The sequence below is a fragment of the Nipponia nippon genome, unplaced genomic scaffold, assembly GCF_047370975.1.
Source record: "Nipponia nippon isolate SJK-2023a ecotype South Korea unplaced genomic scaffold, ASM4737097v1 scaffold_6, whole genome shotgun sequence".
Lineage (NCBI taxonomy): Eukaryota > Metazoa > Chordata > Aves > Pelecaniformes > Threskiornithidae > Nipponia > Nipponia nippon.
In genome coordinates, this window is record NW_028262380.1 from 50,036,286 (window position 1) to 50,061,271 (window position 24,986).

A 24,986-nucleotide genomic window follows, 5' to 3' on the forward strand; every position below is an offset into this window, starting at 1 on the left:
ATGCCGTCAAGTGAGTACTTCAAAATACTTTGTGTAAACTGTTTAACTATTGCTGATGTTTATATCAGAAGAGTCTTGAATATTGCTAATATTCCTGCTTTGACTTCTGGACTACAAAGTTGGAGCGCTACTGCTACTGACTACTCAGTGTGCAATGGGAAGACAGTGACTTGTATTTGAACTTTTTTAAGCTGCAGCACAGTCTAAAGAACTTTAGACTGTTCTCGTGTATCAAAAATGAGTTTTCTTCCATTAGGATGCAATGAATTAATCTCTACAGTGGGGGAGCTATCCTGTCTGTTGGTTGCATTAACATTGACATACAGAGCAAAGGTACCTTGTGATTTGATATGCTTCCAAGCAGTCCTGTTTAACAGCATCTATCTATTATCTGTCTAGATATGCAAAATAAAAATCCTGGCTATTCTTAATAATCTTTATTACTTCCTGTTCAAAGCCAAATTTGTTGTTGTGGAAGCAGACTCATCAGATTATTCAGGTTATGAATTCTTTTAGTCTGTTTCTGCTCTGTGAGTGATAGCATGTGTGTGGAACCCTGCTTCTTTGAGTAGCAAATGGCTTTAAATCCTGTGCATACACAGTGGCTCAAAGACCTAATATGCTTAAGTCTACTCATACTGTTTCTTCATGGGGTCTTTCTCAAATGGAGCTTGCATGATAACATCCATAGGATAAAAATTCCATGTTTTAGGATGAGTGGAAGAATGCTTTTGCTTTCTCACTGGACTTCTTGTTCATGGTTTAAAATAGTTTCATGTCCTCTAATCACTTGTTTAAGCTGCGTCAGCTTCTAAACATTAATATTCGTCACAGAAATGAGAGCTGCCTGGGCTGAATCTTAGTACGTTTCCCACTGTATAAGCCTGTAGTCCAGACTTCCCTTATTGAAAGGGACCTGAGAATAAGGCCGCCTTCTCTGTCAGCTGGCGGGAGTGGAGGAACCCATGACTGAAATCATACATTGGTAATTTGGAGGCATTGTAATGCTGTTGTCATAGTAACAATGGACTGGAGTGTGAGACAACAGGGCTTTTGTCAAAAGTGACTACAGAAAATGGTTTGGGACACTACCGTGGCATACACAACCGCAGTGCTCCCTGGTGGACTTCGGCAGGAGGACAGGAGGGACGCTGGTCGGTTCCTGTATGTGAAGGATGCCTCTTCAGTACGGGACATGGATGTGCAGGCAGGTCCGCTGATGTAGTGCAGTCTACAGGAGTTACTGTTGTGGGAAAAGCTGCCAAAATGAGATGGGTTTGTTTGCTGTAAAGGCTCCAGGAAATCTTTTCTGCTGGCATTTTGCATCTATGCACATGTAGCTGTGATAGATGCTTTATGAAGAAAATCTCTGAGCAGTGTCAGTCACCCATGTGTGTCTGACAAAGGTCTCGGAGTGCCAGGAGCCTTCAAACGAGTGGATCGTTGACGTGAGGTGGAAGTGCCCTACCACAACACTTTTATGAGAGGACCAAGCATTGAGCTGGATTAATCCTGAGGTTAGACCCTCTTCAGAAACAAAATCAACAGTAAACTTGATAGCAGAGAGGGTGATGCTTTGTACAAATTGGGTGAAAATGAGCCTTAACTTCAGGTGAGGAAGACTTGTCTGCAGGGTTATGCCAATAAAATGACTTTTTGTTTTCATATCTGGAACTAGTTGTGCTGAAGGCCTGTAAAACCTGTCACGTTACTGTGTTGGTTACAGTCCTTAAGGCTATCGTTTATATTATGGTATTTGTATTGCTAAAAGTTCAACTTCATGAAAATAGGTTGAGAAGGATTCCCTTGTCTGGGGTTTCATACACTGTGTACACTTTGGGAGCTGTCTGTCTTTCTGTTATGTTTGAACTGTGTTGACAGTTAATATGTTACAACCTATCTGTGGGTTCTAGACTTCTTCCCAGTTCTATTTCTTCTTTCCTAAAATTCAGGTATCAAGAAAACTAGTCTTTTTGCCTTGTTTGGCTGCTTGGCACAGGAGAATCTGTGGAGGACAAGAGAAGTAATTTATTTTATGATGTTTCTTTACAAGTGTTGATTAAATCAGAATCTGGTTACTTGCAGCAAAGGAGGTGGTATGATAATATGCAAAACGCTATTGGAAAATTTGCTGTAGGGCGTTTATGGGAAGTAAGGTCCTCAAAAGTGCTGATGTTAACTATTAGCGAATTGAGAGGGAGGGGAAGAGGAAGTTGCATATTATCCAGAACAGACTAATGGAACGGATACTGCTCTTGCAGACACTGAAACTGCTTTCAGGTGTCCAATACCAGTTTACAGTGGCTTTCTAAATATATTGCAGAAATACTTAATCTTATGGGACTATGCTTACGATTACTGTAGCAATATCTGCTTTTAGCTTCTGAGAGGAACCATGTGGTCTTAATGCAGTTTATATGTGGTTTAAAAACAATGTCTGGATATATGTGTAGCTGTTAAGGCATAAATGAGTGGGGCCAATTCTACCAGAGTTCTCAGATGTTTTCTTACTCTAATGGAAAACATTGATTAAAGTATTACTGCAGGATATAAAGGTCTTGCTTGTAAAAATGTCCAGGCAATTAAATATTTGTTATATAGTGAACAAGTGTCTCTCTTTAATGATTGGTCTTTCTGCAATGTAAAGCAAGTGTACAAAATGGACTATGGGTGACTGAAGCTTACCGAAAATACTGAGTACTTGCCTCTTGTTCTATGTGGTCCTCGCTTCAGTCTTTCATACAGCTAGGACTCATGATGAAGACAGATTCCTATATTGCAGTAATTCATTGTTTTTCCATGCTTATACAAATGCACCGTGCTTCTTAGACAAAGCTATTCCTTTCTAGGAAAGGCTGAAGTGTTTGATGTGAATCCTGCTGTTCACGCTGCTGTGTGTAGTCTTCACGTTCTGCTGCTGTCTTGTCCAAGCAAGCAGTACTGAGTAATGCCTTGGTTAGGCATTGCGCTCTTGACATAGCTGTGGTATTGGATACTGAGCTTACATGACCAGGGAGCCCAGAGGTTGAACTGGCTGCAACAATTTGGTTTTATTTTCTTGTTTGGGGTGATAAAAGGATGGCACAGGACACAGGTGTGACCCAGGAGAGGAACCTACTGAGACTGATCTGATATGCATCCTTCCCTAGCGTGAGACCCACAACAGAGATATCTTACCTGACAGACTGGGACTTTAGCAGTGTAGAATATTTGCTTGTCAAGGACCTAATGCTAAATAGGATAAGACTTGCAATGCTCTGTATCAACAGGGCATGGCAGTGAGCAGTTCTGGAACTGGAGAAAAATGGATATAGCTCTGTCGTTCAAGAATAGAAAGCAATGTGACTGTCCCACATAATAATGTGATCTAAGATAGTGGCTGGGGAAAGTTTCCAAGACTGATACATGTAGTACTGCTAGCTAGTCAGTTGGTAGTTTTCTCTATCTGCTTGAACTTAATGTATTCTTAGCTTCCTGATGTTTTCTTCAGAAACAGGGTTTTTGAGAATACCCATGTCTTCTGGCCAACCTGTAGGTTTAGCCACAATTTCACGGACTGATCAGCTTGGCGTCCCCAAGATTTCCTGTACTTCTTGTATTTCTCAAATATTTGGTAACTATGCTGTGGACTAATGATGCGTTTACAAAATCGGCAAAAGGTTCGAGTTTTATGCAAAATATGCAAAAGTTCCTTGGCATGTTGGGGCTTCTTTAATCTTAAGAGTTTCAGCTCTTAATCACATAAAAATGTTACTGTGTGTGTTCCATAAGGTGTGCGACTAAGATACCATCCCAAAGTCATATACTGTTGAAAGCTGGTAGGCACTGAGGTTCACTGCTGGAAAGGGCTGTGCTCCTGGATTGTTTGGTCGTTTGTTGTTGTTGGTTTTTTGTTTGTTTTTTTTTCCTTTTTTCTCTTTGCCTTCTTGTGCTCACCTCAGGGAGTGGTGGGTTGAGAGGTGCTGCTAGGGTTTGGATCTTTACAATACATATTTCTCGTGCTAAAAAGAGAAACTGGTTTTGATTGTGCACGCGCCCTTTCTGTTTCAGAAAAATGGTAGATCCAGGACAGGTTCTAAGAAACTTTTAAGACTCTTCAGGTTATGTTGTTTCCTGAACCTTAGATTTTAGTGTGCTGGCAAATAATGCATTCCGATAGCCACGTAGCTAATTCCACATGCAATCTATCACCTGACTTCCACCAGGAATTTTTTTCCCCAAACTTCACCTGGAAGAAATGGTTAGCAGATGCAGGAGGAGACTGGAATTGGTCTTTGGTTTCTCTTAACTCTCCTCCATTCTTTTTCTTCTTAGGATGCTACTTGTTGACCTGATTTGCCTCAGCGGCTGCTTTTGCTTTTCAAGGACACTGAAAGCAGGCCTCTTAATCTGTCAAGTGGGATGTCAGGATTACAGCTGACATTTATTTGAATAAAACTTGAAATAGAAAGGTAAATTCGTTCAGAGAAAAGTGAAATTGGGACCAAGCAATGAAGACTTGTCCTTAAAGCAGCTTTCAGTGTGGGATATAGATGAAAACATAAATTGCTGAGACAGTAGGGCAGCAGTTAAGATTTCCAGGTGTTCAATAAATAGTATACTAAAACAAATGCTTAGAAACTAAGTAGCTGCAGAATTGTTGCTTGCAAGGAAAAGGGGCCTGACTTAGCTGCGGCATAGTGAGGCCTCAACCCATACCATTTACAAATGGGCTAAATGTTGTTGTTAGGTTTTTTTTTAAAGCTCTTTTGGTTAAAGGGTCTTCTATTCCATTTTGTACACTAACATATGTGTTCCAGATGACTACTTGAATGCACTTAGATGTGATTCTTAAGCCCCTGTGTGAAATGGGCACAAACTGAAACATGGGAGGTTCCCTCTGAACATCAGGAAACACTGTTTTACTGTGAGAGTGACCAATCACCAGCACAGGTTGCCCAGAGATGTTGTGGAGTCTCCATCCTTGGAGATGTTGAAAAGCCATCTGGACACAGTCCTGGGCAACTGGCTGTAGGTGGCCCTAGGGCGGTTGCTCCAGATGATCTACAGAGGTCCATTCGACCTCAACCAATCTGTGATTCAGTGTGATTCTGTGAAAAAGGAGTGCATGTGCATGGCTGCAACTAAATGGGGTTAAATAAAGGCTTAGTGTACTGTCTTTTATTGCTTGTTAGCTCAAAGAAAGATTTTTTTTTTTTTTAATTTAAGTGAAGAGTTCTTACATTTTGCAGGTTCATTGTGGAAGCCCCAAAGCTTCCTTTACACTACACAGCTTTTGGTGCAGATTGTGTGCTTGCAGGGAGTGTTCTGGAATGACGGAGCCATTTCTTGCATGATGCTAATAAACCCCAACAAACAAAAAACTGCAGTGACACTAAGGTTTTGAGGTTGCTCTCTAGAAGACTGCGTTCTGCATAACCTGCATATGCTTTTGTTTTCTCACTGTTAGCTGAAATGGAAAATTTTAACTTGAAAAGTATTTAATCCAAAAAAGGAAACGGGAGTATTTACTTCATCAAGTCCAGGCAAGATCAAGGCTTTGAATAGCTGTTTATGTAGGCCGAGCAATCTACCACCTCTGGCTCTTTCTCTGAGGGCAGAAGGATATTATCAGCCTGCTGTGCTGCCTACAGCTTCTGGAACTTTCTGTTTGTTCTCTCTCCCTGCGTGCATTTAATCACTGGTAAGCAGAACTGGCATACTAGGGAGCGATTTTGTAGTGCTTCCTACATACAGAAAACTAATCATGGTTAAGATGCAGCTACTAATGGGGGAAACAGTTGCGGGGAGTCACTGAGGGAGGAGGGAGCCTTTTGTAAAGGTATCTTCTTGTCCTGGAAGAGCTCTGACTTTTGCAATGATGCTTGTAGTTTTGGTTGTCTGGTTCAGATCCTTTTTCCCTACCTTACTTTGATTAGATAAATCAGATCTCTGGAACATCTAGTGCAAACTTAATTCTAGAATACATTGAAGTATTTTGTAGTGCGTTGGGAAGTGAGGTTTATGGTATGTATGTATATATAGACCAGGAGTCAGGCTACCTTGCTAAGAGGTTGAAACTTCAGTGAGCAAAATTTAAAAGTACTTCAGGGGCAAACAATGAAAAGGCTGAGACAAGAGTCTTTCTAAAAAATTAGAGCTTGCATGAAAATAGGATAAAATCCTTTTAAAGTGATGTTTCATAATATTCTTTTTGTCTAGATTCTTCTCCCCTCAAAACAAGCAAAGAAAAAGTTGGTACTGGGAGACCTTGTTCATGCTGCTTATTTGATGATTTCTTACTGCTGCCTTGAAGCCTGTTTCTGTGAATTGTTCACCTAAGCTGAAGGAAAGTCTGACCTCTAAGCATCACTGGCATTTCATGTTTTACTGTGCCTCTGCTCAATTCGGTAGTTGCATCCTGTTGCTGTAGGAACTGGTACAGTTCCTGCAGTGTATGGATGCATGAGAACCTGCCTTTCAAAGAGCAGATCTGTGTCAAGAAAGTGAGATGTTTGATATGGCTGTCCTCTGTCTCTGATGGACTAAATGGTCATTTTGGCTGTAAAGCAAGAAGTATCTCTGCTAGGAGCCATATTCCAAGCTGTCCGCATGTATAGTCTCCTAGTGTATATTGATGCCCCCAGCAGTTGCTATTATTGGTTATCTAATGACAAGGTAATAGAAACATGCAAGCATGTGCTATGATTTTATCTAGATTACATCACATTTGGCCAAAGTACAATTTCTTTACTAGAGGTAGCTTTCTTTTACTTCAAAATAATCATTTAAGGCCATGTGTCCATATAAATTTTAAAACTCTGTCTCTAGGAGATGGCCTGCAGGATTACAATCACAGGAAGGTTTGGATTGGAAGGGACCTTTAAAAATCATGTAGTCTAACTCCCCTGCCATGGTCATGGATAGCTTTCACTGGATGAGGTTGGTCAAAGCCCTCTGCAACCTGAACTTGAATGCTTCCAATGATGGGGCATCCACAACTTCTCTGGGCAACCTATTCCAGCCTCACAGAAGTTCAGGTAGGTGACATCTGTAGCTTTTCCTTTGACTGATGCAATCACTCCATTGTAGAAGGCTACCAAATTAATCAGGCATGGTCCTTTTAGCCCTTTTTAAAAATGGATGTGATGTTTCCCTTTTCCAGTCACTGGGGATTTGCCTGACTGCCATGACTCTTCAAATACGATTGAGAATGGCTTGGCAACTACATCAGCCAATTCCCTCAGGACCTTGGGATACATCTCACTGGGTCCTATGGACTTATTTATGTTCAGGTTCCTCAGGTGGTCTTGAACTTGATCTTCACTTACAATGGGAGGGACTTCACAGTCCCTGCCTTGAGGTTCAGGGGCTTGAGAGATGTAAGAAGAGAGATTACCATTGAAAACTGAGGCAAAAAAATTGTTGAGTACCTCGATCTTCTCCATATCGGTTGTCACTAGTTCTCATGTCTTATTTATCAAGGGGGGGTATGTTTTCTTTAATCTTCCTTTTCTAGCCAATGTTCCTGTAGAAGCCCTTATTATTTGTGCCAAATTCAGCTCCAACTGTTCCTTAGCTTTCCTGATCTTGTCCCTGGGCAGCATCCCTATATTCTTCCCAGAACATGCATCCCTGGTTCCACTGCCTGTGCATTTCCTTTTTACACTCTAGTTTGACCAGGAGATCCTTAGTTAGCCATGTGTGTCTCCTGCCTTCCTTGCCTGATTCTTACACATGGGAATCGAGAGCTCTTGTGCTGTAAGAAAAGTGTCCTTAAAGAGCTGCCAGCTCTGTTCAGCTCCTTTGTCCCTGAGGCCAGTTTCCCAGGGGGTCCCATACATCAATCCCTTAAACAACTGAAAGTTTGCTCTCCTGAAATTCGGAGTCCTGACTCTATTCTTCACCTAGCCCATATCCCTCAAGATTGTGCATTCCACCAGGGCATGACCACTGCAGCTCAGGCTGCCACCAATCTTGACATCCCTAATTAGTTCATCTGCGTTGGTAGGCAACAGGTCTAGTAACGCTTCTCCTCTGGCTGCGCTATCACCCAGATTAAAAAATTATCCTCGATGCACTTCAAGAGTCTCCTGGACTGCTTAGAGCTTGCTGTACTGCTTTTCCAGCAGGTGTCAGGGTGGTTGAAGTCCCCTAGCAGGATCAGAGCCTGTGAGTGTGATGCCTCCTGTAGCTGAAGTAAGAATTCTTCATCAACAAGCTCTCCTTGGTCGGGATGCCTGTAATAAACACCAACCATGAGGTTTCCTTTGTTGGCTTGGCCCCTAATTTTCACCTGTAAGCTCTCAACTTGCTCATTGCTGTTTTTTCCAAGGTAGCTCTGTGGAGTCAATTTTTTTTTTTTTTACATAGAGGGCAACTGCTTGCTCCTCCTTCCTTGCCTGCCCTTCTGAACAGTTTCTAGCCATCGATTGAAGCACTCCAGTTGTGTGATCCTTCCTACCATGTTTCAGTGATAGTGATTAGATCGTAACTTTCTAGCTTCACAGTGGCTTCCAGCTCCTCCTGTTTACTACCCATGCTGTGTGCATTCATATAGAGGCACTTCAGCTGGGTCATCAACTGTGTCACATTTTTAGAGGAACATGCCCTAATTCCTTTGAGGCATTTCACAGGTGTTTCCCTCTTGGTTCCTAATGTATCAGCAGTCCCTGGCTTTTCTCTGCTGCTCAAAACTCTGTCACTTTCCCCCACTACTTGTCTGCTGCTTTCTCCTGCTGTCAAAACTCTCATTTCTGTCTATGCTGTTGGAGAGACTGTTCTAGTTTCCTTCACAATTTTTTGTTTCAGCATAGCGGGGCTAGTGTTGCTTTTGTAAGCTTCTGTTCATCCACTTCATACTACTGCCGTCGGCATATTTGTCTCTTGCTCTGTCTGGCCCCGACAAAGAACAAAACCAACATGCTGGTTCATTGGGAATAAAACTGTTGTCGGGGTAACGGGAAACTGGGGTGCCCTGAACAAGGGAAGTAGGGAAGGCAAAACGATGGGAAGTGCTTGGAGCCGACATTGACTCACCAGGACTTTGGTTGGTGATGTTAGACATACTCTTAACTAGAACAACAAAATGATCCTTTTCAACTCCTGTCACTGGCACGTGTCCCTGTATTGTCCTTACTTGTGCCAACCAGAGCGTGTCGTGTCATTGCATGATGAACTGGACTGTGCAAGTGATCACTCTTCTAATCTGCCTTGTTGCCTGACCAAACATTTTCCACCACCCAAAACTGGGTGGGCAGCATAGGGGTGGGGATGGCGATTCTGTCAGCCTGGTCTAGGTGAAGCTGCAGCCTGCGATAGTGCTGTTTTGCAGGGGGGCAGCTTTACAATTCTTTGCAGTCCTTCAACATTTTTTTTTTTTTTTTTTTTTTTTTTTTTTTGTAATTGGGAGGGTGGATAAAGGCTGCATGCTCTCGTGCTCTCTGCCTTGAAGTGTTGTCTGTTCTCATGCTACTACAGATGTTCCTGATTCCCCTGGGGCTTGGCGTTTGGGCCCTCCCTTCTCTCCTTCAAGCACTGTTCTGCATGGCCCCTTTGTCCCAGGGATGTTGAGACTAGCTGGACATAATTTCTCAGCTTAGCGAGATCCTTAGCCTTTGCCTCAGAAGAAGCATCTCTCGGCCTGGAAGGGTTCACTCTAGTCTGCCATCTGGGCAATAAAACCCTACAAAGCAGCTGCAGTAATGCAAGTCTTTGAAGCCTTCAGCAGTTAAGTGTTTGCAGACACCTTTGTTGCTGGAGATCCGGTCTTCTGCAACTCTTCCTTAGTTGTCCTACCTGCACCCATAGGGAGTTCTACTGTGTTTCTCCCTGAATTCCCTTAGGGATTTAATTGCTCACCCTGCCTTTATTCTTCCTTTTTGCTTCCTCTGCATGCGCTTTCATGTTTGTCTGTCTCTTTTCTACCAAATGCATTCCTGTCCTTCTGTCCCTGAACTACCGCCTGGTTATCATCTCTTCTTACCAATAAACCACTTGCAATGCTCCCAAATATGTCTGTTTATCACCTATACCCTGCCCTGACTCCGAACTAAATCCTTCAGTGTGCTTAGCCTCTCTGCTCCATAATCATCTCTTCATTCAGCTTTGATGGCCTTCACTATGGAGGGGCAGTCAAGAGCACAGGACCTGCTCCTCTCCTTTTTTTCAACTCCTCTTAGCTGAGCTGGCAGTGGTGTTTGAGGCCATGGATGTCATCAGGTCAAGTAGTGATACTCAAACCTTTAAAGCTGTGTACAGCCTCTGTGTACTGCCTCTCATGTTTTCACCTTTTAATTCTGATGGCTGATGAATATAGCCTTTTTCTTAATCATGCAGCCAAGACTGGGATTGCTCAGAGAGGTGGAAGTTAATCAGTGATACAGTTGTGGTTAATGTTATTAGCTATATCTCATATATTCAACTTTATGAAGCTAAGAGTAGGGTGCTACAACTTTTGTTATGTGGGGTCATTTAGCAGAAAAGCTTATGTATCTGGTAACTTGCCAGAATGGGATTATTAGGTCTGAGTCACAGAAGTGTAATTTCTAGGCAAGAAATTGTTGTTCTTGTAACATGAGAAAATCTTCAAAGCCTCAGTGGTTTGATTTACATGTAGAAATAGTTAGGGGAGAAGATGCATTTAGCATTGGCTGAAAAAAATTAATAGTTTGGATTCCAGTGTGTTGTCGAGATGTTTTCAGAATGTGGAGGTAAATGAGCACATTATGTTTCTTGTCAAATATAACTTGGAAACATGTCCTGCATGGGACTAGTACTGAGGCGTGCGTGTTCCTGGGACCTAAGGTCAGTGAGAGACTGATGGCTTTAAAGGTATCCTTTAGAGAGATGGAAGATAGTTCATATGTTGTGAGTCACAAGGAGGGCTTTCTCTTAGGCTGTTTTCTCTGTACCTTGATACTTTGGAAAGGACCTTTGGAGATCATCTGCAGAAAGTGAAGTTGAAAAGGGGGAAGAAAGAATATGTACTAAAGCTAGGGTAGCTGGGGGGGGACCGTGAGCACAAGGCAGTGGGACACAACAGTAAAAGAACTGGTGGGGAGAGAGGAGGCAGTGGTAGAGCTGTGAGGAACTGAAGACTCTGGAAATGTAATTAAAAGCAGTAGGCAGCTTTACAGATATTTCTGGAAGGTCTGCCTGTTGTTTTTGCATTTTTTCACTCGCCAGTCAAAGGCGTAGATGTATCCTTTTTTTGTACTTACATGCATCCAATTCGAAACTAAATGTGAACTTTTCCATCAGCGTTCCTGTAGGTATACTCAGGAAGCTTGTGGATGTTGGGCCTAGACAAACTATAACAGAAATATTCTGATCTTTGATCATGCCTAATATTGGAACAAGCAAATTGATTTTTATTCCCATTCTATTCCCATTGTATTTCTGTCTTTCAATCAAAAAGCATTTTCCTTTGGTGCACTTTTAACTGAGGCAGTATGAAGGAGGAAGGGCTAAGTACTTGGGTGATGGTTTTTGTGTAGGCAAACTCCCCCCCCCCCCCCTTTTTTTTTTATTCTAATCAAACTTAACTTCTCCCTTGTTGCTGTATAGCTACCAGGGAAGTTTTTGCCATACCTTGGTGAAAATGTGAAGGTTGAAACTGCCAAAAGTAAAAATGTTTGTTCTTGGTGGGCTTATAATTTGGCAGTCAAATGAGGTTAGTGTTGGTTAGCTTCACAGTTCAAAATACCTATGCCAGGAGGCTGTGGGCCAAGTGTTTAATTTGAGGATTCATCCTGCTATAGCAAGTTGGCAGTAATCTGAAATGGTTAGTGGTTGTAGTTCATGCTCTGAGCCATACTGTAACTTTTTTTTTATTTGGTGGGAAGAATGTGGCCTTTATCTCTGGTACTGATCCAGTATAACAGCGGTGTAATTAAATAAAGCATTTCAGATGGCATATGAAGATCAGAAACTTATGTATTGTAGCAGTTGCAGTGAGAGTGAAAATAAAATTCCGTACCAGTCCATGTTGTTCTTTAGTTAAGCTTACAGCACTTTGTCCATATACAATACGAAGAGCTTCTTTACGCTGTACAGTATGGTTGGTAGGAAAGGCAAGGATAGTCAGGTAATGGTATTGCTAGATTATTAAGGTCTCTGCCTGCAGTACAAAAAAATAACACACCCCCATGTCCCCACTGTCCAGAGGAAATAAACCCGCAATTAACAAGGTTCCAGGAGTGAATCTGTGTGCACGCCATCCTTACGCTTGCCTGTTAACAGCAGTGTCTTGATAGAAACTATTGCCACATTTCCTTTTCAGGCTACTGCGAAACCATCCTCTAAAACCAGTATGCAGCATTTGAAATCCAAAATAGCTACAGTTAGTTAGAATGGCTTGTTCTGTTGTGTTTCATTTTAAAGGGAATGTTTTTCTCAAACAGGAGATCTATCTTGACGTTTTTACACATCCCTGGTGCATTGAAAAGGAAATTTAGAGAGACATGCTGTGTCTAGATCTCAAATACCCTGTGGTTAGAAGAGACTTTGTGTTGGGCTAAAGTGTTCAAGGTTTTGAACAAGCGGGAGAACATTCAATTAGAAGCTACCTGTGGTTTGCTCGCTATAAAAGTACAGCTGCGTTACACCGATAGGATAAACATCAAATGCTGGATTTCTTTTGTTAATTCATGTTGATGACAACATTGCTCACTTGGATGTCTTTTTGTGATATTATGTACTAAAGAAATTATGGAGAGGATAGAATCAAATAGTCAATAGAGGAAATGTAAGAATAAGATTGCCCTTGATCTGAATTTGCTTCCTTTATTCATCTGCATTCTAATACAGTCTTTATTTATATGATTGGTTTCTTCTCCCAAGATGCTACTGCATTCATTTCACAGGGTAGATCTGTCTGTAGGACTGAATAAGGGAGCTGTCTGCAGGACCATACCCTTGGCTGTTGGAGAGGTTATGATGAGTGGGATGAGTGATTGCAGAGACAAGAAGGATAAGTCTCATGGTTACAGCAACTGAGTTCTGGCAGGTTCTTTTTCTGAACCTGGTTTGGTTACTTCAAGTGCATGTTCCACAGGCAGTCACTAGTTCAGGGTTTTTGCAGGCAACCAGCTTAGGCGTCATTAGTCAATTTTTAATATATTTCCCTAGGTTTTTAAAAAAAAAAACCTAAAAACCTGACACAAATTGTATGTTGTAAGCCATGCCAAAACCCTTCATGGTTCACTAGCATGACTGAACAGGTTAGATGCACTGCATAATCCTTTGTCATTTTAGCCAGGAGAGGAGCTGAAAGCAGTACTGTGTTGTCATCTTCTGTGTGTGCCCGCAGAAGTAGCAGGGGAGCGCTCTTGCTTGGTTTGCACAGGACTGAAGAATTAAGAGACTTGAAAATCTGTGCTTCTGTTTTAGCATCAGGCTTAGGCAGTTGCAGATCCCTTTGAGAGGTAACAGGTGTAGAGATGTCATTTTTCAAAGTCACCGTTCTTGCACCCTAACCTGCCTCAGCTTTGCTTTGCACCCTAGTCCAAACCTCCAAGCCCAGTCATTCCTTCCTCCTGGTCTTTCTTCCTGGACTTTTTATCTGAGCTATTATCTCTTCTCCTATCACATCTTCTTGTTCAGTGTTCTCCCCTAGCTTTGTCCCAGGCTTTTTGCCATGTGAATCCTTCACTCTCTTCTCATCCAGTCTGTGCTGTTTCATCGCTTTGTACTGCCTGCTTTCTCTTGATAGACATTTAGTTGCTGGTTACCTCTTTTAGGGTCCCACTCTTACCCTGATGCCTTTTGGGACGAACGGCTTCCCTCTCATCTGGAATATAGATTCACTAGCAGGGTTCAAGAGAATAGAGACAGGACATACTGAATGTGCCTCTCCATACTTACTTTCTGTACTGCTTACTGTGTTTAAAAAAAAATAAATCTGCAAAAAGTCCTGTTCACCACCTCCTGCTAGAGTGTGCTCAACTGGCTTGTGAGGCTGGCTCAGTCAAACCTGTCCCTGAGTAAGATCTCTAAGGGGGTGGTAGCATGTATGGCACAGATGGCATCTTCAGGAACGTAGGTGCCAGATCTTAACAAGCTTCTGTGAGCACGTGCTAGCTGAATTTTTTTTTTTCCCATTTTGGTGTCTTAGTCTTGACACAGGGAAAAAACCCACCACCAAACAAAAAAACCTCCTAGGAAAAGCCCAATCTGCCTTCTTGAATCTTGTTTCAAAAACATGGGACAATTGCACCTTCTTGGCAAAGCATAAAATAAGTCAATTCACTTCATTAAAGCACCAAACTTCTGCAAAAATTCACCTTAGGGCAAGCATGTAGCATAGCATCCTGTAAGCCGAAATATATGAAAGTTGGGAATGTTAAAAGCATTTAAAGTCAGAATTGTATAAGAAAAGACGTTTGAATAAAAACAATACTACCAGTTAAAATTTTAATTCAGAGAAAAGTTTATTTCTGAAAAGCCTTTTGCTGATTAAAGTGATAGATGTAGTATACTGGTAATTACTTTTGTTCTGGATTGGGTTATGTTTTTTCCTGGAGAATCCTGGCTATGAAGTGTTTTTGCACCCTTAGTTACAAAAAGTGTTTGCAGGTGTTTTGTTGTCTTGATTCCTTCAGTCCAGCTGTATCTCAGCAGACGTGGTTATGTGAGCAACCATAAATGTCTGCTGGTTTTTATTATTTGTCTCCTTTACATTGAGTCTCTGCACCTCTCTACATTGTCCTGTTATTCACACTTGTGCAAAGTGTGGAACAGTTGCTCTGAATTTGTAATATATTGTGCTTATTTTGCACAACATTTGGGGAAGTGGAGAACTGGGGCCCTTTTTGTCAGACCTCTGATGTTGCTGTGGGCTTTGTTTTCCAGTTCTGTAGAAAATGCCTTGATCTTGAGAGGGGGTGGTCTGAACTGCATTCTTGTTATGTTGTTTCTGATCAAAAGAGTTTACAGGTGAAATAGTGTTTTCCTTTCTTTTTTTTTTTTAAATGAGCCTTTCTAGATGGTAATTTACTGTATCAATGCCTTCCTAGCCATATGGTTGCATATTGCATTCTGAGTATTTTTATGTTCTTGAATTTTTATGTGTTAATAGGCTTAGTAGGAAAAAGAAATACCAATGAGAATAATAGCTTCTGAACATCCAGACTGCAGGGTACCAGGTTACACATCTTACCCTATTTGTTACACTTCTTGAAGGCAAGCTGGTATGCTGCGGTTAAGACTTTGTGTGCAAGTGACGAGCCACTGAAAGGCTGGAGTGTTACTGATTTACAGAGGCGGGGTGACTTGGGATATTCGGCAGGAAAAGGAACAGGAGTGGTAACAAGCAGCGGTAGTGGTAGTAAAGGCAGGAGCAGGTTCCACAGTTAGAAGATTTCCCAGTGTGAGTCAGTGAATGCACAGCTTCCCAGCTAGCTGTCAGGAGGGACCCGAAACTGAGTATTGCAAGAGATTCAGGGTTCATGTTTATCATGCGAAGTCATGTGATCTTACTAGATCTTAACTTGCCAACTTAGCCTTACTCCGAGAAGATCCTTTGCTGCAGTGCTTAACAAAACAAAACAAAAAAGCGAGATAGAGGGGGGGAGGAAAAAAACCCAGAAGGAAAAATAAAGAAAATTGTGCAATGTGTGCTTATGCCTACATCATGCCAAGGAGACACTTAACAGTAAATAATCTGTGTATCCCTGAGGTAAGATACTGTTTCTGCTTTCCCTGCACAGTGCTGCTGCAGCACGGAGCTGATCCAAACATTCGGAACACCGATGGGAAATCTGCACTGGATCTGGCAGACCCTTCAGCAAAAGCTGTGCTCACAGGTAAGATGCATACATCTCTCAGCAGCGTTACCTGTAGTTCATTTTGTGTGTATAAGTTCAGCATTGTAAGAGCCTTCTGCCTTTTTGGATTTTCTGTTGTGTAAGAGCATTTTAAAACTGTCTTTTACCAGATTTCATATTGATGTAACTGTCGTTAATCTGCTGTGCTGCTATAGGATTGCTTACTCTATGCTAATGCTGTAATTTTCTGTTACAATATCATTAATTATTCACTGTGTTTCTGTGAGTTTTTTTCTTTTTAATTGCTACCCAATATACAGATTGAATAGGAGCCCCCAACCCCTGCAAAAAAAAAGAAGGAAAAATCAGGTCAATTGTTTTAAGACCTTCACTATTGAGCAAGCAAGGACATTTGTATAACTGTAAAAGTACCTGTGATCTGAAAGACAACCTGCTACTGATTGCAGAGATCAATAGTTACATTATGTTTTGCTGCAGATTCACATGCTACCCTTTCCTTCCTCTTCCTCATCAGTCATTGTAGGTAGAACACTTTCTCACCCACCAATTTTTTTCCTTTTTAGGGGCTATTAGCTGCCAAACAATGTATTTCATGAAAATATTCTACAGATGCAACTTTGTTTTTACACAGCTTTGTTTTTTTTATAAATTAACTGTTGTAGCATACCAGGAAGCATTAAAAGTATAATATAGTAACCTGTCAAATCTGTATCATGAAATACATGGTCCTCTGTGCTGATTTTTGACGTCTAGGAAATAATGTTTAGAACAAAATAATCTTGGATTTTAAAATATATACAATTAGATTTATAGAAAGGGATTCAGTAGCTGAGCTTCATTTGAAGAAATAGCTATTTTTCTTCTTTCGCCTGTATTCCCCTATTCTTTTTCTCTTTTTATTGACAGCTTAATTTATAGGTTATGTGCTATGCAACACCCGTATTCTTTCTTCAGATTATGTTCAGAGCACACCAGCTCCCTTCACTTTGTCAAGAACATTTCCACATCTTTTTTCCAGTGCGCTGACTGCTATACATAATTATCTACAGCTCTGCAGTGATTTGAGAGTGCCTTTGGAACAACGCACTTTAAATACATATGATTTAGTTTAATTACTCAGTGTCAAATTTAAACACATTCCTACAGTGTTAACACTAATGTTAGCTGTGCTAAGCAGGTTAATCTGACTTCTGGTTGTTAATGGGTACAGTTGTACAGATGCTGAGGATGGAAAGGCCACCAGGGAGTCAAGGTACCTCAAAGGTGTTAATGGGTATTTGACATTTAGTTGTGGGGAACTTGGTATACATACAGTTTGGGTGTTCCAGGCTCCGAGCTGCTCTTCAGGCTATGTTCAAAGGTCAGCTTCAGAGGATAGTAGAAGACTTAAGAAAGTATGCGATGGTGACTTCACGTCTGCTCCACTGAGTTCTCTGGGTGCTAGATCACCACCTTGTGCTTTAGGCAATGGAGAGGGCAACGTGTCATAGCAAAGAAGTGGAGATGGATTAGAAGCAGCCCTCTGAGAATGTCCTGTTGAGTGCAGGAAGCGCCCCGTGTCCCTGGCCTCACTCCTAAATGCCTCGCACACGAGCATCCAGTGACTGCAAGCTTCTACAACCAATGGATATCACCAGGTTGGACATATAAACACACACACGCAGAGCCACTTCTGCTGCTATGTAGGTGTTTTATTGTTCATAAAAAGAGGCAATTTTTGTATGTGTTTATTCTTCCTAGCAAGAAAATCAGCTTTTGGTTTTACCAGCTTTGTCCTCAAGGTGGCTCTTGGCTACGCTGGGCCCTCTATGCTGTGCACCTTAGCTCCAAGCTGTGTAAACAGGGTTTGATTCAGGCTTTAGCTGCTCTATGATTCACAGTAACTGAAAAAAAAAAATGACACTGGATGCCATTTAAATGGAAGCTTTCTATTAAGAGCTTAATTTTTCTGGATGCTGCCCTGCTTTTTAGTATCTCTGTTAGGCTTCTAGTTTGTCATGCTTTTTCCATATGTTGTTACCTTCAGGTCTTGCTTCTTCCCTCTGGAAGAAGGGGGCTTAAGGGATTTCTTAGGATCTATCTGGCTTGGGATAATCTTTAGCTACAGCAATGCTTTGCAATTAGGTGCATCAGGACTTAAAGGTATTACTGGATTAAGGATGAGTAGGGTGTATTAACGTAATTTTCAGTATTTAATGTTGAATGGTGGGATTTTAGAAACACTTATATTTAGAGCTTTTAAAAGAAGTGCAGTGATTCTGAAAGCTCAATCTGTAATTGTTACTGTATTTGCATCTTTAAACAGCATGCATGTCAAGGCTGTTCTCATGATGGTTTTTTGGGGTTCCTTTTTCTATCAGTGTCCATGACCATAGTAGACTTTCCACATTGCTGCTGTATTGATTGTTGGAGAACAAGCTTCCTCTTACTACTTTTTTGACCCGGTATTTGCATAAGTTCAGGCACTGATCTTAATTGCTTTGCGAATGAATTGTGATTATAGTCTCTCTTTGACCTCCAACTTAGCAAAAGTGAACAGAAAACTTGTTGGTAATTGATTAAATCTTTGCAATTTGAAAAAGAATTCTGTGTGTTTTAAAAGGGACATTCCTGCTGTGTAAAAAGTATTTCTGGTGTTCTGGCAGCAAATGCTGAATCCACAATGACTTGTTCTTGTCTGTCTCCCAGTCTAGAATAATGTATAGTGTCTTTTTCTCCTGAACTACAGAAAGGAAATATAATGCAGTAGTTTCTGGGATGACTTCCAGCCATTTTCGTGCAATGTTCTCTTAAAATGTGTGTTTTACAAAGGATACATAATGCAAATGAAAGGCTAATATTTTGATGGAAATGGACTTTGAAAATTTCTTTGCAGATTAAAGTGAATTTTATAGAAATTAAACACCCATTTCCAGCTTCTTAAAAAAAAAAAAGTAAAAAAAGGTTATATAATTGGGGAATCTAATCTGCTTTTTATTACTTAAACAGGAAAGCAGTCTTTTTTCCCCTTCTGCAGGATAAGCAGCATTTGCGTGAGCCAAGCACTTCATGATTGAGAGGGTGAATATCTTTTTTTTTTTTTTTTTTTCTTCCTTAGCATCCCTTACTGTTCCTGAATCTGGTTGTCAGAAAAGGATTGTAGTTGTCTTGTTCTCTAGGCTGAAGTGGTGGTACAGACTCCAACAACATATCGTATCTAAAAAACCAGAGCTGTTACACACATGAGATTAATATCCTAGTTAATTTTAGTTTAGTTTAGTTTAATTGTCTTTGGGGTGTGTGATTTCTGAGATGAGGACTCATCTTTGTTACTGTACATAACACTGTGGGACTCACATCCAGAACAGGGCCTTTGGGAGCTTTTGCACTACAAGTCATATTAGTCTTCATTATTCTATTACCCTGCTTATTGCCTCTTTAAACATTAATATCCCTTTATATCTTTCCTGTACAGTATATGAAGAGCCAATAATATTGTTCATGATTTATGTGAATGATTTATTTTGGTTTTTCACACAGTCATGCTTTTTTTTGCCACTTCCCCATATTATCTGCTATTTGGAAATGCTTTCTCTATGTGAATGGTTGTTCTTTGCGTGGTTTCTAAAGCTGTTAGCAGGAGCTGAAGGCACTTTGGTTGGATAATTTGTTCTTGACTGCTCCATGCCACTGTTTTGCAAGGTTGGTTTTGGTTTGTTTCAAGGATTACTCCCTTGAAACAGGTCAAAATGAAAAAAGTTTGGAAACTTCTGCATCTCAAGATTAAAGGAAGATTTCTTGGGTACGAAATAATGTCTTTGTTAATAGAATCAATTTTCAAAGTTAAACAAGACTCTGATCTTCCTACTTACTATGGAAATAATGTCTTCTATAAACGAAGTGCTGAGGTCCTATTGAGCATTTCTCACTTCTGCTTTTTTGGATGTGAAGGACAGCTTGATGAGTGAAAGTACAGCTGGGCTAAGGTTACCAAAAGTGTTAATGAGGATTCATGTTTTCATCTATTTGTCATGTCAACTTTTTGATTTAAGTGGGGGAGCACAGTCCATGTATTGAAATGTATTTGCACAAATTTTTTTAAAGTGAACTGCCATCTATGCATAATTTGCTTGCAAGGAAGGGAAAAATCTGGTATTTCACTACAAAAAGTTTACTGAACTTTAGAGAATGGAAGATGGATCCTAGGTACAACTCACCCATTTTAAAATTAGCAGGAAGAGAAGAAACAATTTTAGCTTGTGTTTAGTTTTATTTTTACTGTGGCACCTTTACATCTTGACCATCTGAAATCCTAAACTCTTTCCTTCTAGGTTGGTGGTGTTTCCTTTCAGGTACTCTTAGGATTTTGAAAGCATTCTGGATAGACACTATCACTTCCTTATGGGAGGCGCCAACCTCCTCCCCCCTCCCTTTTTATTGATCTAATTCTTATATAGTGTCCTCTGAAATCGGATCATTGGGACAAGGTGTAGCTTCTGTATTTAAGAAACAGTATAATAAACGTTAGTGCAACAGGAGAAGCGTTTTAACAGTAAAGAGGGCAGGTGCTGCTAGAATGGTTTGGGCCATCTATTTATCTGGGTCATCGTCCTTTCTGATGGTGACACTGGGGTCCGCTGCCTTGGAGAAAAGTGCAAGAAACCCAGCAGTTGAGGAATATCTTTGCGCTGCAGAAACTTTCACCTTATTTTATATAGGCTGTTGGCATACGTCTTGAAGCAAGAGGTCTGAAGGGCCTTTTCCAGCACTTGTTTGTGCTTTGAATGGATGTTTTTGTGATTGTTATTTGTTTAGCCTTCAGGCAGGTCTACTCTCCTCATTTTTACCAAGGCCGCCTTGGGAGGAAGCAAGCCATCTGCTCTGGTACACTGGTATGGGTGTCATGTGATGCTTCTATGTTTGGAGTCTGTGGTGATACTTTACATTTGCCCTCTGGAGAATTATAAAGAATATCAGCTTTCCTTCAGGAATGCTGGAGCATTGCTCATCCAGTCTTTGTGGGCAAAATGTACTTGTGGCACAGACCTAACAGATCTACCACTTGGGTGGCCCTCATCTAGGAGCTCTAACTATATGGATATGTAAATCTTGTCTCCTGTTTTTAGAGGGTATTATAATTGTGACTATCTTGTTATATTTGTAAATACATAATTTTAAAAAAATCTCATTCAGTGTGTGGTCTAGTTCCCACTTTCCTCTTTGAAGGAAACGCATTGGTTACTTGGGAGGCCAGGAGGGAAATGCCTTCCCTTCTCAGTTCTGACATAGTCACATTTCAGTTTCATTTCACATTTCCTTGTTTTCACATTGAAGAGGAAAGAGGAAGAAACAGTCCTGGTTTGTTCTAGATGCCATGCCATACTTTGTGTGCACTTCCGTTACGTTTCCTCCTCAAGAAGAGCAGTCCTTCTCTAGACTGTCTACATACAAAGTTTCACTTTAGTGAAAATGAAGTTTCACTTCAGTGTCACTACCAGTATCGCTGATTCTCTTTCCACTTTCCAGCACTGCATTATTCTTTCAAGGTAGCATATCTCGATTTGAGCACTGTGCTCTGGTATAACATCCAGTTGACTTCTGTAGCGATGATTTAATAGCTTTCGTGGCATTTTTTTTCATTCCAGGTTTTATTCAAGTTAAGTTTGTTTTTTATTACCTCTGTGATTGCAAAAGAGCTAAATGTTTTATGGGAGCTTCTAAAGGAATTCTGAAGTTTGTGACTTAGATTCCAGTATAATTCAGGTGATTTATATTATGCGTGTAGTGTTTATTGTTTTAATTTGTCAGTACTGCTTTGGTCTACCCATTTTATTGCCTGTTCCCTCAGTTTGTCTTAGGTCTTTCTAACTTCTTCAGTTTTCTCTGGTAACTGAATAATTTAAATGTTTCCTTCAATGTGGTAGATCATTTAACACAAGTTCCAGTGTGTTTTATCATAAAGGAAACAAGTTACTCCTGCTTTTAAGTGTCTGATCCTTGAAAGTGCTTTGATTCTGATTCCATGACTACGTAATTTCTCTCTTACTGAAGGACTTGTGCAAGGATTTATGTGAGCCGGTATCTATGTTCTGCTGCCTAAATCTTCCATTTCCATGCCTTAATGTGCTTGGATTTCTTCCTAGTGTAACTTTAGCTCTGGATGCTCTTGTTTCATAGAGCTTAGTTTTAGGATAATGAGAGCTTCTCCTCTCTTTCCCCCTGCTCCCTATTTTAGAGACGAGTGCTCGCATCCTCATCTTTTGTTTAAACTTATTTGTGTGTCTTGAAATGGCTTCTTTGGAATGTGGCTGGCTGGCTAGATCTGACAACTTTTCCTTGCTGTTTGTATTGTCTATTTAGGCAAGGAGTTAAAAGTCTGTAGTCTGTTGTGTAGGTGGTCAAATAAGAAGGGGCACTGTGGGATTCAGGATTGCTGCTTTTATCAAAAGCATGGTTTTGATTTACAGCATCCCTTTTGCCAGGTTTTTCACTCTTTTCAGCTTTCCTTTTTACCATGATACCCATTTAGGAATATTTAGTAAGAGCTCTTTGAATGGAGTCAAACCCTTAACTTGTCAAAGGAACAAATTATCCTTTCAAAGCTTTCACAAAGCACCTAAGTGCAGTCTTTCAGTTCTCTGATTCTTAGCTCTGCTATTGTATAGAGTTTTGGATGCTTTGAAAGCTTTCAGAAACCTGATGTACACAAATTTATTTAGCCTATGCTACAGACTGAAATTTAACAATATCAAACTCAAAAAAAGCTTTTCTTCATAAGATTTGTTGTTATTCAAATGGACAGAATAACAAGTAAGATCTCTAAACCTTCTAAGTAAAGACCCCAAAATGTATTTTTCATGCCCTAGGAAAGATAATTGCAGAAATGTGAAAGAAGCATTTCTATTTCCACAGTGCATCAGAGCACTCGACTTCTTTTTATTTCTTTGCCTTGAGCACTGACCAATCTTATACTTTACTGGAATTTTTTCTTCTTCTGTAAGTGTTGATTAGATAACTTTGTTGTTAAGTTTAGGATTTGCTTGTTGGGTTTTTTTTGCATAGTCTGTGTTGTACATTTCTGGTTATTAATAGCAACTTCTGCCAGTCCTGAGACCAAATACTACTTTGATCTCTACTACATTTTTACATTGTCCATGGATAACTTTTCTGGGATGTTGTACCAAAAACGCCTTTTCACACTGCATGTGGCAGTAAGCCAGGGTGCGCTGGTAAGAAATGAGTGGATGGAGAATGTTATATGATGTAACTTCTCATTTGTTTGGTTCTGTTTGTAAGTAGGATAGCCATGCTGCAGTTGTAACTATTTTAATGTTTTTGTCTATTATCTTTGATTCTAGTCTGTAAGCAAGCATGGAACTTTCTTGGAAAAAAAAAAATTTAGCTAGCTGGATAATTCCTGCAAACAAAAGCTCCCGTTGTTTTTTCTCTTGTACTGTAACTTCAAGAACACTCTTTTATACTTGGACTGTTTTTTTCTGAAAGCAAAGCCACGTTTAAATTTTGAAAGCAGTGCGCCACTCACAACTGTGAAATCTGTGGAGTCTGTGAATGTGTGGGCAAAACATTTAAGACTATTTTTTCCACGCTGAACAGATGAATCTGAAAGAATGTTAATGTTGCGTAAGGAAAATATACTTACTAGGAAGTGGGAGAGGCAGGCAATCTTAATTTTACCTTTTAATGCACATATTAGGACACAGACTCTGCTTCCGAGACTGCTTACTGTTCCCCACTGCCTCATTCAGCAGGATGGATGGCTGTGTGCTGGGGAGGAATCGGGACTCCACTGTGAAGTACAGTGTTGTCTGTATGGCTTCTGCTTCATTTGCTGCAAAAGTTGAAAGCAAGAGTGACTGGTGCAAGACGGGAAGAAAAAGGTTGCCTATGTGGTTAAGGCAGCTTCCTTTGGAAACAGACTTTTCTTGATTCTGACCAATATTTCCACATGGTCTGGAGCGTCATTCTAACATGCTGAAGAACAGTGGTTTTTTGCTGTTCTGGTTCGTTTCTGTTCAACTGGGTAAAGATTCATTGCATCCTGCTATAAAGCACCTAGGTTTGAGGTGGTTTATGTGTTCCTTTGCTGCCTCCCAGACAAGGAAACACTGTCATAAAAGGTAGTGCATGGAAGAAGTAGTAAGCTGTTTCCCCCATTCTTTCTAAACTTGGTCATACCGGCGCATGCAGATGGTTCTCACAGTAGTCTTATCTACTCATGTCCAGTGCTATCCAACATTCTGATCCCAGTTCCAGGACCTGGGCTGTCCTTCTTAAGCTTCTTATCTTGGTCCCCACTTCTTGCCAACACAGTCACATGCGTGCATATGTGCACCCCTTACTTGAGATCTCCAACCTTTTACTCTGCTTCTTACTAGGCCTGTAGTTTTGGGGTTTTTTTTCACCCTGGCTCCTAATCCTGGTTGTCTTCTAAATTCTTCATCCAGAAGCCATGATCTCTTCAGCTCCTCTGTCTGGCTAGCTTCCTGACTCTACATCCCATTCTCCTCTTCCTCCCCTCACCTACATAGTCCCAGACACTGTCTGGTATGGCTTGCATTCTTCTTTTCTTGAGCTAGCAAAATAACTCCTTTGAGAGTGCTAAATAAATGCCCAGATTTCAAAAGAATTTTAGTACCGTGTAGAGATTGTGTTACGTTTCAGATTGTTAATTGTTGTAGCTTTCCAACCTCCCTCTTTTATGCCAGTCACTTTTTATTTTTTCCATACTTCATTTCCACAGGAGCTGTTCCTGAGTTTGAAGGAGAATGCAAACTTTGGAATTATTTTATTTTAAAGGCTTTGTTTCTTCTAAAATAACTAACCTAGCCAAGTAGACATGGCTTGAGAGGTCATACTGGAATAATCTCTGTAAGAAGCATGGTTCTGATGCCCTACTTGCAAGCCCTTACTCAGCTGAGGTCTTCTAGTAAGAAGCTTTATCAAACTTGAAAGTATGCGTTTAAGGAAGATTTGCTATGTGTGTATACATAATTTAATAATATCGCTAAAAGTAAATCCATAAATTGTTCTTATTTTGGTAGGCATATGTCAGCCTAGAGGAAGGTTTCTTACAGTTATTTCAAAGTGAAAAAGAGCTGAAAGTAAGTTCTCACAAAAGCCCTTGGTTCAGTCACATTCCAACTGAGCGCTGTGGCTGTGTTGGGCGCTCTTTCTGTACCGAGCTGCTGCACCAGTTTTGCTCTGGTGAGAGCAGGCTTG

General features: G+C 40.6%; 1 protein-coding gene across 5 annotated transcripts in view; it reads left to right on the forward strand.

Moving 5' to 3' along the window:
• TNKS (tankyrase) overlaps positions 1 to 24,986 on the forward strand; it is a 145,423-nt gene that overhangs the window by 18,280 nt on the left and 102,157 nt on the right. For all 5 annotated transcript variants that reach the window (XR_015699864.1, XM_087737102.1, XM_009474885.2 and 2 more), the window contains exon 3: positions 15,690 to 15,785. Coding sequence is in view for 4 of the 5 variants with exons in the window: in XM_087737102.1 (XP_087593228.1) it covers positions 15,690 to 15,785 (96 nt within the window). In the remaining variant the exon portion in view is untranslated. The remainder of the gene's footprint in view (positions 1 to 15,689; positions 15,786 to 24,986) is intronic.